This window comes from Octopus sinensis, linkage group LG7, assembly GCF_006345805.1.
Source record: "Octopus sinensis linkage group LG7, ASM634580v1, whole genome shotgun sequence".
NCBI lineage: Eukaryota > Metazoa > Mollusca > Cephalopoda > Octopoda > Octopodidae > Octopus > Octopus sinensis.
The window spans coordinates 51,389,882-51,405,076 of record NC_043003.1 but is presented as its reverse complement, the minus strand read 5'-3'; the positions used below and the strand labels follow the sequence as shown (position 1 = coordinate 51,405,076).

Sequence of the window (15,195 nt, the reverse complement as noted above, 5' to 3'; positions counted from 1 at the left end):
TCAGAGGAGGGGAGTTGCAGATAATTCATTTGCCTCAACTTTTTTTTCTCATGACTTTCAGAAAAGTAGATGTTTTTAAGAAAATTTTCTATAAATACCTTTTACGTGGTGTAAATTGCGGTTAAGCCAGAATTTAATGTGCAAAAAAAAAAAGAAAGAAATTGTTAGTGGACGGATATCTCAGGCATTTCGACTTTGTTTCCTCGTGTTTTTTTTGATAATGTAGATCACGATTATCGTGAAAAAAATTATGGTATACCTACACAAGTGTGTCCCCCTAACTTTGTTTCCACATAACTTTTAGAAAAATAGATATCTTTTAATGAAATTTTCTACAAATACGCTTCATATGGTGTAGATTCAGATTATGTCATAGTTTGTTGTGTAAAATATTTTTCTGTGAGTGGGGAGAGGAATTTCGGAAAATTCGCGCGAGTCAACGTCGTTTCCTTATAACTTTCAGAAAATGGGTATCTTTTAATGAAATTTTCAACAAATACCTTTCAGAGTGTGTAGATTGCGATTATGTCGGAATTTTATATATAAAAGAAAATTGATGGGCTCGAACACGTACATACTAATACACATCACATATATCCACAAAATAAATCTTGAAATTTCGAAAAGAAAATTGTGACGTATGTCAGTATGTGTACATACTCTCCCTTTACTCCTTTTACTCTTTTACCTGTTTTAGTCATTTGACTGTGGCCACGCTGGAGCACCGCCTTTAGTTGAGCAAATCGACCCCAGGACTTATTCTTTTTAAGCCTTGTCTCTTTTGCCGAACCGCGAAGTTACGGGGACGTAAACACACCAGCATTGGTTGTCAAGCGATGTTGGGGGGGACAAACACACACACACACACACACACACACACACATATATATACGACGAGCTTCTTTCAGTTTCCGTCTACCAAATCCACTCACAAAGCTTTGGTCGGCCCAAGGCTACAGTAGAAGACACTTGCCCACGGTGCCACGCAGTGGGACTGAACCCGGAACCATGTGGTTGGTAAGCAAGCTATTACCACATACCCACTCCTCATCTTTTTTTCTTTTCACATCAAATTCTGACTTTTAGAATAATGGATATATCTTGATGAAATTTTCATATGGTTACATTACGATTATATTGGAATTTAATGTGAAAAAAATTGGGGGCGGATATTTCAGGCATCTTGACGTTATTTCTTTGTTTTAAATGTGCATATTACAATAATGTTGCGGGGGGATCCTTTTAAGGATTGCTGAATACCTTCCCAAAAATTATCCAATAGAAATCTTCGTAGAAAGAGGAGTACAATTTGTATTAATTATTGAACATGTATTTCTTTCATAATTTTTTGTAGCAGTCCTAAGCTCTCCATTTTAAATAAACTTAAAGGTAGCCCTTTCTCTACGTGGTCGTTTAGTATTCTAGAAAAAGCAAGGATCAAATGAGGCTCAAAAGTAATTTTTGCATACGTATACAAGTGTGTCCTCTCGACTTTGATTCCTCATAACTTCCAGAAAAGAGGACATATTTTAATAAAATTTTCAACAAATACGTTTCTGATGAAGTAGATTTCGTTTATATCGGAATTTATGGTGATCTTGTTTTAATTGTTCGATGAATCCAATACTCACAGTGTTTGGACATAACACTACTGACATCACAACTCATTGCCTCATCACTTCCAAGTTTGTTACAATCCAACCAACGAGGGAGCCACTAAGTGACTACTAGCCGATGAGTAAGTCTAAATGGTTGTGAGGCAAAAAGAGACCCTTTATAGAATTATGACTCAAAATTGCAACCAAAACTCTTGGCTGTCTTCAAAAGAGAAGGACACATTGGATAACAACGTCCCAGGTACACTATAACCAAAACGAAGTAGAAATTTTGCCAAAGACAGAATGCCTTTGGTTAGTTCAGTCAGAGCCTAGGTTTGAACAGCAACAACAATGATTTTGCAATATGTCTATTTTCAGGCTCTCTTCACATGACATTCTTTGCTGCCAAAATTGGTTTGTTGTACCCCCAGTCTGTCATAGTAAATATAATATTACAGAAACATGCTATTGCCATGGAATCTTACAGGTAAGTCTACTTCACTTATTTAGTATGTGAATGTTACACCAAAGAACCATACATAACCACACTGACTTCGAAGAAATAACTGCCAAATCCTTCTAAAATCCTATCCCTACCATCTTTTAAAAATGAAATATAAAAATGTATGCCCAGCAACAATATGTCTTTTCTCCTCTTGGCACAAGGCCCAAAATTTTGAGGATGTGGGGCAGTCGATTTGATTGACCCGAGTACGCAACTGGTACTTAATTTATCGACCCCGAAAGGATGAAAGGCAAAGTCAACCTCGGCGGGATTTGAACTCAGAACGTAGCGGCAGACGAAATACCGCTAAGCATTTCGCCCGGCATGCTAACGTTTCTGCCAGCTCGCCGCCGTCCAGCGACATTATATATGAAAACAAAATCAGACAGACTGGTCACTAATGTATATCAAGTAACAGGGATAATAGTAAATGGTTATGAATTAATCAAGAGATGACTGATCAAGTTGAGGTAATACTATTCCACCAATATTTACCTGAACTCCATTGTTTTGGCGGTGTTTGTTTGTCTTTTGTCTTGCTTGAGACATTGGCTTTTTCTACCTCCTTTCTCCCATTCTTATCATCCACTTCCTTGTACACCTGATACCTTGAACTTCTGACCTTTTCATACCGTTTCTCTCTCTCTCTCTCTCTCTCTCTATATATATATATATATATATATATATATCTTTCTTTCTCTCTCCCTTTCTTTCTTTCCTCTCTCTCTCTCTCTCTTTCTCTCTTTCATTCTCTCTCTCTCCCATTCTTTTTCTCTCTCTCTCTCTCTTACTCTTTCTCTCTCTCCCTTTTTATCTTTCTCTCCCTCTCTGTCTCTCTCACATACACACATATACACACTCTTTGACGCTCTCTCACACACACACTTTCTCTGTTTTCTTCTTCGTAGATAAAGGATAATGGTTTAAAACATTAAATTCTCCATTCCTCACACTAATTCATATTTTCAATGAACTCTCCTGTTGATTAACTGTTGCTGACACAGATCATCCCCATCTTCCATATACTGTAGGTTTTACCCTATGATGGCAACAGTCAAAAGTAGTTGTACTGGTCACATGATGATGATGTAACGCTAAAGGACGATGGTAATCTGGAAAATGAGGATACCATTGACCAAATTAGGGAAATAATGGTCAAAAAATGGTAATAATATTCATGGAATGGTATTCTTTGTTTGGTAAGACGGTGAGCTGATAGAAACATTAGCACGCCGGGCAAAATACTTAGCGATATTTCGTCTGCCGTTACGTTCTGAGTTCAAATTCCGCCGAGGTCGACTTTGCCTTTCATTGATTGGTTGAAATTGCAGAAATGCAAGAAATTAAACAACAAATAGCTTACAAACTACAGAATTTTCTCAAGAAAGTCGAGAGAAAAAGATGTTTTATGTAACACATTCTACCAGTATACGAAATTTAAAAGTGTTTAGTTACAAAGAAATTATTTTAAAAATCTGCCGGTCAAAGCGGAAAGATACGGTGATGGTAGTAACATTAGCGATAACAGTGATGATGATCATTATTACCCCCGCCTTCACTTAGGTATTGTTTTCAGTCGTATTTGTTTGTTTGTTTCTTTGTTTGTTCGTAGAAAAGATATCTCAAGAACCGCTGGATGGATTTGGATGAAACTTTCAGGGATGTTTGGCCTCGTGACTGGCACAAACATTAGATTTGGAGATCGATCCAGTACCGGACAAGGATTCTGGATTATTTTTCCTGTTTTTTAACTTCATTTTTGAGAGCGATCGGGTTCATTTTTAGTATTCTCGTTTGTGAGAACAGTCAAGTTTATTTCAGATATTCTCATTTTAAAAATCATCTCTGGCTAATCGTTGAGAGGACGTTGGTGTTGCTTTGGTGGAGGTTTGCACTCTCTGAGTGTTCTTGTTATTTTTATTATGATCCACCACTGAGGTATGATTCTTCCAGGAATGTGTTGACGACTAACGTGATGACGGCAGTCAATGATGTTGATGCTGGATGTTGTTGCTACTCTTTAGAGTAAGGCAAGCCTATTCAAATTTCAGGTAAGAAATTCAATCAAATCCAAAGTGTCCACATTTTTTATGAATATCAAAATTGTCTCCCTTGCATTTCTTCACAAAAATTATCATTAGCATTAACAATTTTTCTCTTCGTTATGACAATAATTTTCTTAATCATTTATGTTTTTCACTCAAAAGATTTAGTATGTTAGCCCCTACTTAACTATACATACAAAATGCTTCATTCGCTGGACATAGTCTCTTGAGAATTATTCGTTCATTCTCTTACTTGATGCAGTAATTAGAAGGCAGTCATGCTGGGACAATATTTTGAAGAGTTTAGATAATCAACTCAATCCCTGTACTAATTTTAAGTCTGATACTCCTTCTATCACTATCTTTTTATTGCACTGCTAAGTTATGGGAATATAAACAAATCAAAACAGTGAGAGATTAACACAAACATACGTGCTCACACTCACACACACATACTTATGCGTTTATGTGTATGTATGTATGTATGTATGTATGTATGTATGTATGTATGTATGTATGTATGTATGTATATAGGTATGTATGTATGCATGTATGTATGTATATATGTGTATATAAATATATATATATATAACTGTACAATAACTGTATATAATATATATCATAATGATATTTAATTACTTAATCTCTAATTTTTAAAGTGACAATTTTTTTAAAAATAAACAAATGACCGAAAATGTGTGTGTGTGTATGTGACCGCGTGTGTACCGTTGGCGATTTTTTTCCCTCCCTCTTCCCTTCCTTGGATCTTTCCTTTTCCTATGTTTCTGACGAAGAGCTCCGCTCGAAACGTTAAATCCTCCTTCTTTCTTTCCTTTCCTGAGCGTCCAATAACACTATACTATTTCCACGTCCTCGTGTTGTTGTGTTTTCATGTTTGGATTAACTATACACACACACACACACACATATATATATTTCAAGTACTTTTTTTTTAACTGGCTTCCACATAGTTTTCATCAAGTGAATTCACTCACATGGCATTGATTGGTCTGAGATTATAATAAAAGACATTTGTCCAAAGGGTCACATGTTGAGACTGAACTCAAAACTACATGGTTGCAAAGCAAACTTCATAACGCGACATCGATGCATGTGTTCTGGTGATCTTATGCTTTAACTTTAGTGTTTTCAGCATAATGAAATTCCTCTGTGTTGTTGTCATTGTTGTTATTGTTGTTACTGTAGCAGGTCTATAGAATAGACTATGATCTCCTTATGAGTATTTAAGACTGAATTATTTAATATGTTGTTCTCTTTTTAGGATGTCATTTCATGGATATTTGATTACCATTTCTAGCACCTAAAGTCTCCTTTATAAGCTTGTTGAAATTCCTTCTAGTTCTGTAAGATATCCACTTAGTTGTTACTCTGTAATCAAATGTTGGCCTTGATTGAGCAAATCCAAGCTACAGGGTATTCCAGATGAGATAATCAGCCATTTTTGTACAGCTAAGACTACATTGGCATCTAAGAATCCATATCAGAAAAAAATAGTCATTCATATATTTGTCAACAATGTGGTCCATATTACTCAAAGTATACAGCATTATAGATCCATTACTGCTGATATTACCAATCAGTTACACACTGAATAATAAGTAACTAGATAATCAGCTACTAACTGTGCTCATCAAAGACAAAGCGATTGCTCTCTGTTACTGAGAGTGAGGAAGTATTAAATATGGTTTGTGAGCGCTGCAGAAAAAGATGAAATGAAGTTGTTGGGAGACAATTAAGAGAAGAATTCATCAAGGATAATATCCCTTGCCCCACAAAAACTTGAGTTAGATGGGATACCAACAAAAGTGTGACAGGCTGATGTGTGTAGGGGTAGGGTTAAAGGGGTTGGTATGTGTGTAGGAGTTTTTTTTTTTTGTAAGGAGAGTGATTAGGTTGGTACCCAGACCTCTAACCTTATGCGTGAGTACATATGCATATGTGCCTGCATGTATATATAACTACATTGTCCAATGCATACCCAATTTCAGAAAGCAAGGAATGATTTGAGGAAATTTAGCTGCTATTACTAACAGTTAAGACAACCATGTAAACAATCCATCACTGGTTCAGCATGTACTAAGCACTGAGTGACTAACAAGGAGCAGACACTAGACAGAACACACACACCTATTAGGAAAACCAAGATCAAAATCTAATATCTGTATCAATGGAGTTTATTGTATATAGAAGTACTTAGTGTGATATGACTGAATAAAAAAAAACCTTTGAAAGTTGCATTCAAGTAAGATTGTAGTCGAATGACTGAAACCAGTACATGAATAAAAGAATAAAAGTTTAACATATATTTGGTAATTTTCTATTCTAAACTATACCTACAATGTGTAGCTGTGGACTATGTTGTATACCTTCAGGTTTTAGACCAACATACCTTCAGTAATGTTCTCCCTCTGAAAGAGCGATTTGTGAACCATCTCGGGCAATTGTTGAGTTTGGCTGAAGTCAGTGTCTTAGAACTGCCTCCATTTGACCATTTCATTGAAGTCTCATACCTTTTTGGAATTGACATGTTCGAGGTACATTCACAGAAATATTGGATAAAGGTTAGTTAATCATACATACCTACATATCTGTACACACACACACACACACACACGCCTGCATACATACACACAAATGCACATACATGCATACATTTATGTGTACATGGTCATACAGATATATAAACATTTTTGTACTCTTATTTATATATAAAGACATATTAGCTATATCTAGCTATCTGTCTATTTATCTATCCATCAATCCATATGTGTGTGTATAAATATATAGAGAGGAGGTGGGTAGAAGGCGAAAAGATGAAGCATGTGCTTATTTATTGACCCTGAAAGGATGAAACACAAACTAAACACCATTCCATGATGCTGGTAACATTCAAACAAAAAAAAAATACTTGTACAAGAACTTCCATTCTACCATGCCTTGAATCCCTCTTCCAAAAACAGTGTATTTTTTTCTTGATATTATTAATTGCAAATCAGATATCCATTACAAAAACTGACCAGAAGATCACAATTCATACTTTTTTACTCTTTTACTCTTTTACTTGTTTCAGTCATTTGATTGCGGCCATGCTTGAGCACTGCCTTTGGTCGAGCAAATCGAACCCAGGACTTATTCTTTGTAAGCCTAGTACTTATTCTATCGGTCTCTTTTGCTGAACCCAGTACTGTTCTGACCTTGTCTACAGAATTCATATTTTTTCTGTCCAAATAATTTTGATGACCAATGCCAAATGATAATCAGATGGGGTAATGTCTGGTGAATATGGTGGGTGGGGCATCGTTTCCCAGTCCAACTGGAGTGTCGTTCTCACTGTATATGGCCAAGCATTATCCTGATGGAAGAGCACCTTTCATCTTGAAACCAAAGATGGTCATTTTTCTTCTAGCACTGACTTGAATGACCAAATCCTAGTTTTTTCTGCAAGTTCCTCAACAGTTATGATAGAATTTTGTCCCACCAGGGTTTGCAGGACATCTTCATTGAGCTCCACAGATCTTCCAGGACAAGGCTCATCTTCTAAGCTGTAGTTTCTGGCTCAGAATTTCTGGAACCACCATTGAAACTGGCTTACACTTATTGTCTAATCCCCATATACTTCATTAATGTTCCTCACACTTTCTGTTGAGTTGTTGCCTTTATTGAACTCATAAAGAAAAATATGGCCAAATATGCTCCTTTTTCACTTCCATTATAGCTTTGAAAAAATAACTGTTAAAATCAAACTTTTAAAACTTTTACTAAGAATAAGGACAATGTAAAATTGTTACCTGCTTTTATAGCAAGTTGATGCAGTTAGTTCATCCTGTCCCCCTGCAACATTTAGTTTGTGCAATTCTTTTCTACTCTAGGCACAAGGCCTGAAATTTTGGGGGAAGAGGCCAGTTGATTAGATCGACCCCAGTATGCAACTGGTACTTAATTTATTGACCCAGGAAGGATGAAAGACAAAGACGACTTCGGTGGAATTTGAACTCAGAACTTAATGACAGACAAAATATCTATTTCTTTACTACCCACAAGGGGCTAAACACAGAGAGGACAAACAAGGAAAGACAAACGGATTAAGTCGATTATATCGATCCCAGTGTGTAACTGGTACTTATTTAATCAACCCCGAAAGGATGAAAGGCAAAGTTGACCTAGGCGAAATTTGAACTCAGAATGCAGCGGCGGACGAAATACCACAAAGCATTTCGCCCAGCATGCTAACGATTCTGCCAGCTCACTGCAATTTGAAAAAAACCCACATTATTGATGGGGTGACTCAATACATCAAATCAACACTGTAAACACATCCAAGGCACTGAGTTGTGCTTAGTTGAAATAATAATAACGTGTAAATTGGCAAAATGAGAAAAAAATTCAATAGATAAATATTGAATGGGTTTGATGGAATAAAACATAAATCAAAATGTTATATTTCAGGCATTTAGCACATATTGTGTCGTTTCCACTTCAGAGTTTCATCAATAGAGCTGTAACATCAGTAAATGGTATTGTACAGGAAATAGTCATTCTAAAAACAGACTACTTCAGACAACCTACTGTCCTACTGGTTAAAATAGAATACCTTCAACGTGAAGTAAGTACAAAGGTTTTATTTTTTATTCATATCCTATGGGTGAATCACTGAGACATCAGCTGTTCACAGACGTGTTGAACACAGTTTATGTATGGATTCATTAAGATTCCATTTAGATAGAGGCACATTATTAAAATGGTCAGTCAGAAAGTAATGCGATGCTTACTCCCTTTTCTTTTACTCTCTTTTACTTGTTTCCGTCATTTGACTGTGGCCATGCTGGAGCACCGCCTTTAGTTGAGCAAATCGACCCCAGGGCATATTCTTTGGAAGCCTAGAACTTATTCTATCGGTCTCTTTTGCCGAATCACTATGTTACGAGAGCGTAAACACACCAGCATCGGTTGTCAAGTGATGTTGGGGGGACAATCACAGACACACAAACATATACACACACATATATATATATATACATACATATGACGAGCTTCTTTCAGTTTCTGTCTGCCAAATCCACTCACAAGGCTTTAGTCGGCCTGAGGCTATAGTAGAAGACACTTGTCCAAGGTGCCACGCAGTGCGACTGAACCCGGAACCATGTGGTTGGTAAGCAAGCTACTTACGACAAAGCCACTCTTGCTTGCTTACATTATTTTTCACTTCACCCCCATACATACAAGAGTCATTATGTAATACAATTAAAAATTGCATAACTTTCTTACTCACCCTTGTGCAAAGTCAGACTCAGTTCACCCATAAATAACATATTGAATGGAACAGGTTGCATATTTTCTTTCCATTCATAGACCTTCATGGGCTTATATCCTATTTCTCAGGTTTGAAGCAAGTGAGATGCATATTTTCCTCTCGATAACATGTTACTTGGTGGCAAATAACATTTTCCATGAGAGAAAGGAGACACAAATCTCTGGATCATTTACTAATTTTGCTTTGCAAACATTATTTAGAGAAAAATCATACTTCCCAGCAAGCAGTACTTCATGCTACTAAACCAGCTCAGCCATTTAGAGATAAGAGTTTTGACCTCAAGTAAATCATAACACAGAACAGCTCTTGGCTGATTATCCAAATACAAGATGATTGTCTAAATATACGACTGCCCAGTTAAACTAAATATCAATGACAACAATAATAACACCATCAATAATAACAACAATGGGGTCGTAAAATGTCAAATGAATTTCTCAGATATTTTCTGTCTCAATGTTATACTGTACTACAGAATATATCCATAGATTTTTAAACAATGCTACGTTTAGGCAGGTGTAAACACATCTTTATGTACAATATATTGATGGATAGAAGAATGTTTCAAACTATTTTGGGGTTTCGCTGTGAGTACCGTCTTCAACTGTTTGCAAACATATGGTGTCTCCAAGCAGACTGTTAGTACAAGGAAGATAATTATTTCTTTATTATATGTGGTGGAATTAGAAGTTTGAATTTAAAATTAAGGAATAAGGTAAAAATGCACAGAATACACATATTTGAGGGGGGGGGGGTTGTTTTTTTGTTTGCTGCTTTCTTATTATGGAGATCTTAAAATTTCTAGTCAGTGCTAATCATGCATAGTACTATTTCATTCATTTAAAAAATTATCAGCATGACATAGCCCAAGCTATATAAATCAAACATTTTATGAAGTGAAACATTGCTCATAGATGGAAAATAATTTGTCTGGAAGAAGTCAGGGAATGCTTGTCTTCTGTTTTACCTTTATCTTCATGGCACAGGCTGAAATTTGTTATACCAATTTGCATATATAATTGATTGACAGTTTATTTTTGTTGTTTGTCATTTAATATCAATAAAAACTATTGAAATTGTACTGAATGATGACTAATGTTGATGCATGCACTATCTGGTCTAATAAATTAATGAATAATCATCTCAATGTATTTGTCTTACTTGGGTAAGAAGATGAGATTCTGAAAAGTGCTACAAATATTTCTGTGTGAAGTTACAATGAGTCAGTAATCTTGAAACTACAATACAAAAATGTGGTCACTCAATGTTAATCCCTCTGAGTCACAATAATCTCATATACCTGGTGCTTAATCACCTGTTTCATTACCTTATGTGGATGAGAGGTATATATGACCTTGACAGGGTGCTACACCATCTTAGGTCAGTAGCTTTTTCTCTATTCCACACAAAGGGTTAAATTCATTTCTGCAAGTTAATGAATCAGTTGTCAAATCAACAGTTCTTTTGTTGCTTGGAGCAAGGGATTGTTCCTCCCCTGCATTACCCATTAACCTGTTTACAGCTGAGTAGACTGGGCCACCTGTGAATTAGTGTCTTGGCCTTGGGCACAAGTTGTTCTTATCTTGCATAACCTGTTTACATTCAGGTGGACTGGATCAGTTGTGAATTAGTGTCCTGAACTTGATTCTACCTTTGCTAACTATATACAGCTTAGTAGACTGAGTCATCTCTGAATTATTATCCTAGCCTTGAACACAATAAATTGTTTCTAGGCCATGGTAAATATTTTGTTAAGTTGACTGAAGCTATTTTACAGTCTAGTGTCCTGACTACAAGCATAGCATGTGCCAAGTACAGGACTTGAACTGGTGGTGTCTTGCCCAGTTTCCTAGACATCTGTTATCCTATTCAGTAAGCCTTCTGCACTCTTTAGTCCCTTGTAGTAAAATCAGGGATTAATATTAGAATTTACAGGATGAATTAATGAAGATTTTTCTCATATGGTTTGGGAATAGTTACAAGTGAAACCTTGTTTAAAATTTAATCAAGTTAACATTGTTGTTTTGCCTTAAGTCAATCCTAATCATTCAGACTTTTTACAAAAATCATTCAAACATTTCACTTCCTAACGCCAGCCACTCCATGAGTGCAATGGGTGCTTTTTACATGCCACTGGCACAGGTGCCAGACGAGGCTGGCAAACAGCCAGAATCGGATGGTGCTTTTTATGTGCCACCAGCACGGAGGCCAGTCGGGGCGGCGCTGGCAACGGCCACGTTTGGATGGTTCTCTTATGTGCCACCGGCACTGGTATCACAGCTACAATTTCCATTGATGTTGATCGATTTTGATTTTGAATTATTTCTTTATTATATGTGAGCATAGTGTACCTCAGACTACATGATTTAATGAGCTTACTTTTAAGATAGTTAGTTATGATTTGAGGATAATTTGGTTGCAGCTGTTGTAGATCCAAGTGACTAAATTTAAATCATCTCATATTAGGATGTAAAGTGGGTTACCCATGTTACTTTCCTTTTTCATGAAAAATATAAATATTTCCAACAATTTCAATTGATGTATGTTTTAAATACTTGAAATGTTGTTATATTGGTTGTCTTTTTAGGTTAATTTTTACTGCAACCAATCAAAAACAGTTTTCACTTTCAATCGACTCATTTTTCCACTGCCATATCTACATATTGGAAATGATAAGAAGTTCCAAGCAAGCAACAGAATAGGACTTCCTGTTTTGTTGTCACTGAATTTAAAAGAGTATGAAAGGTAAGGAACTCATGTTACAACAGTCTTTCGTGTCACAGAGAGGGATTGAAAAGGCGGCGAGCTGGCAGAAACATTAGCAGAAATGCTTCGCGGTATTTCGTCTGTTTTTACATTCTAAGTTCAAATTCCACCGAGGTTGACTTTGCCTTTCATCCTTTCAGGGTCAATTAAATAAGTACCAGTTATGCACTGGAGTCGATGTAATCGACTTAATCCATTTGTCTCTCCTTGTTTGTCCCCTCTGTGTGTAGCCCCTTGTGGGCAGTAAAGAAATAAGAGAGGGATTGAACTTGGAGAGCATATGACACTGTCCTCAATACATTGAAATATTGTAATTGTGTGTAATAGGATATTAGAAGAATATATACTTCTCAATAGCACCTTCTCAACAGGGTCCTGTTAGAAGCAGCCATTATTAAACTTTCCAAGTGGATTCCCAAGCATGACCAACTGAAACCATGGATGTTATCCAATCAACTTGGTCTTGGGCTTACCTAGGTCACCTGCCAGTTGGCTTGGCCTGAAGTATCCATTTTGCAATTCTTTCCTGTGACTTTCTAATCATATGACAGTAGTACCAGAGCTGTGACCTCTCACATTATACCTTGAGATATTTCATTTCTAATTTGGATCATGGAATCTCAAAATTTCACAATCCAAATACATAGTCCTAGTAAGGGAATTTCTAGAGAGAATTTTCTTTACCACATTTAACTATGTTGCTTTTATTTTATTTGACAGGAAACGTCTGTTGAAAAACTATTTGTCCCTCTCTGTTCAACCTGATATGTGCCCTTCATATATAGAGTGGGACTACAAAGGGTTAACTTATTGCTCCTGGAATAAAGAAAGCATTAATTATAACAAGCTTTTCTACAATGAACTTTCAGATATAAAGGTAACTTTTACCTCAACAAAATCATTTTTCTATCCACTGTTCCAAGTTAACATACATGTATACATGCATACAAAATATTTCAGTGATTCTTCATTTGAGATAGCTGGGTGAAGATATACAAATAGTTACATATGCACATGTAATACACATGCATACACACCTTGTATAAACAATAACAAAGCAAACTCTCTAATCGAGTACAAGTTTAGCCACACAAACACACACACACATACTTATATATATGTATAAATCAATTTAGATAACTACAATGTCTAAGAATTATCTTGATTTAAACAAAAGAATCTTGCCACATTGTTACTGACAAGATTGAGTTCTTCAAAGGGAAAACTTCAGTGAATCCCAAAGTAATTTACAGACAACGTTCCTTCTAATTGTTTTACTGTGGGTGCAGGCAATGAGCACAAAAATAAAATGGCATGCATTTGCTTAGGTCGTCCGTATGATATTTGAGAGATGGTTATTTGCATGGATGAACACATACTTGCAAAGAAAGATAAAACTTGTGTAAAGTAAAATTTTGTCTGCACACATGTATGCATTTATATATATATATATATATATATATATAAGGTGTAGTAGTGGCTGTGTGGTAAGTAGCTTGCTTACCAACCACATGGTTCCAGATTCAGTCCCATTGCATGGCACCTTGGGCAAGTGTCTTCTACTATAACCTTAGGCTAACCAAAGCCTCATGAGTAGATTTGGTAGATGGAAACTGAAAGAAGCCCATCATATATGTGTGTGTGTGTGTTTGCGTGTATGTTCGCATGTGTTTGTGTGTTTGTGTGTCTCTCTTTCTCTCTCTCTCTACCCCTCATTCTCCAATTCCCTCCTTCCCATTTGATTTCTTGGCAGCTAATCTTATTTAAAACATAACATTCTAAAATGTTTTTATCCTCTCTTTTCTCTAATCCACACTAAACCCACCGAAGTCCACAGCAGAAGTACTTGCAAAAGAAACCAAACTTTCAACAGACTTCTCTTTCATGGAATACAACTCAAAAGGTAGGTCACTAGCTGATGCATTAGTCCTTCTTGGATACAGCATCTCTGCACGTGATTTCGTTGGTTTTTTAAAAAAATATTTTGCTTGCATCTTCATCAATAATCTCCTTTTCCTCCTCTTCCTCTTTCTTCTCCTTTGCTGCTTCCTCCTCCCCTAATGCTTCACTATCATCATTATCATCATCATTATTATCATCATCATCATCATCATCATTGCCATCATTATTATAGCTTTCTCAAAGGCGGTAGCCTAGCAAAATCGTTAGCACACCAGGCAAAATGCTTAGTGGTATTTCATTCTGAGTTCAAATTTCGCCAGGGTCGACTTTGCCTTTCATCCTTTCGGTGTCGATTAAATAAGTACCTGTTATGCACTGGGGTCGATGAAGTCGACAAGGCCCCTCCCCCAAATTTCAGGCCTTACGCCTAGAGTAGAAAGGATTATTATAGCTTTCTCAAAACAAGACTCAGCATATTTTGAAAATACCTCATTATTTGGCCAAGAAGCCTCGTTCACATGAGAAGAACTTTTCAAAACTTGTAAAAAAAAAACTTTATATTGAGTTTAGATGCTGCCAAAATGAAGTCTGACTTCTATATATTAACTGCAACCACATAGACCAAAACTGATTTTATACCGGTCAAAGAAAATCATTACTAATATGAAAAATATCTGTAGAGCCTTTAGATATTATTTCAGACAATATCCAGTACCCTCATGGTGGCCCTAAAAAGTTTGGATTCATAATGATTCCTAGTTCTCAAGTCAGTCGATCCCCACCATCTGCAGCAGATCTGTTTCTCTTGTGAAGCCAATGAAGGTAAAACAAAAGGAAAATTGTCTTTCACATCATCATTTTAACATCCATTTTTACATGGATCAGATACAATTTTTGTTGTGAATTTTCAATGACTGGATGTCTTCCTGGATGCCAACCTTCACCTGTTTCCAAGTAAAGTAATATTTTATATTTTCCCATGCCCAGACATATTTTCATGGAAGAAGAATGAAACACAATTTGTATGATGGTAACATTTGTTTACAA

The 15,195-nt window shown here is 36.2% G+C and overlaps 1 protein-coding gene across 1 annotated transcript; it reads left to right on the top strand.

Moving 5' to 3' along the window:
• Window positions 1-4,058: 4,058 nt before the first annotated feature.
• Window positions 4,059-14,959, top strand: LOC118764131. Its single transcript, XM_036504400.1, has 7 exons — window positions 4,059-4,154; window positions 6,542-6,730; window positions 8,650-8,772; window positions 12,068-12,225; window positions 12,967-13,123; window positions 14,077-14,149; window positions 14,829-14,959. Exons 2-7 carry the CDS (start codon window positions 6,695-6,697, stop codon window positions 14,957-14,959), a joined length of 678 nt encoding a protein of 225 aa, XP_036360293.1. The 5' UTR covers window positions 4,059-4,154; window positions 6,542-6,694.
• Window positions 14,960-15,195: the final 236 nt, after the last annotated feature.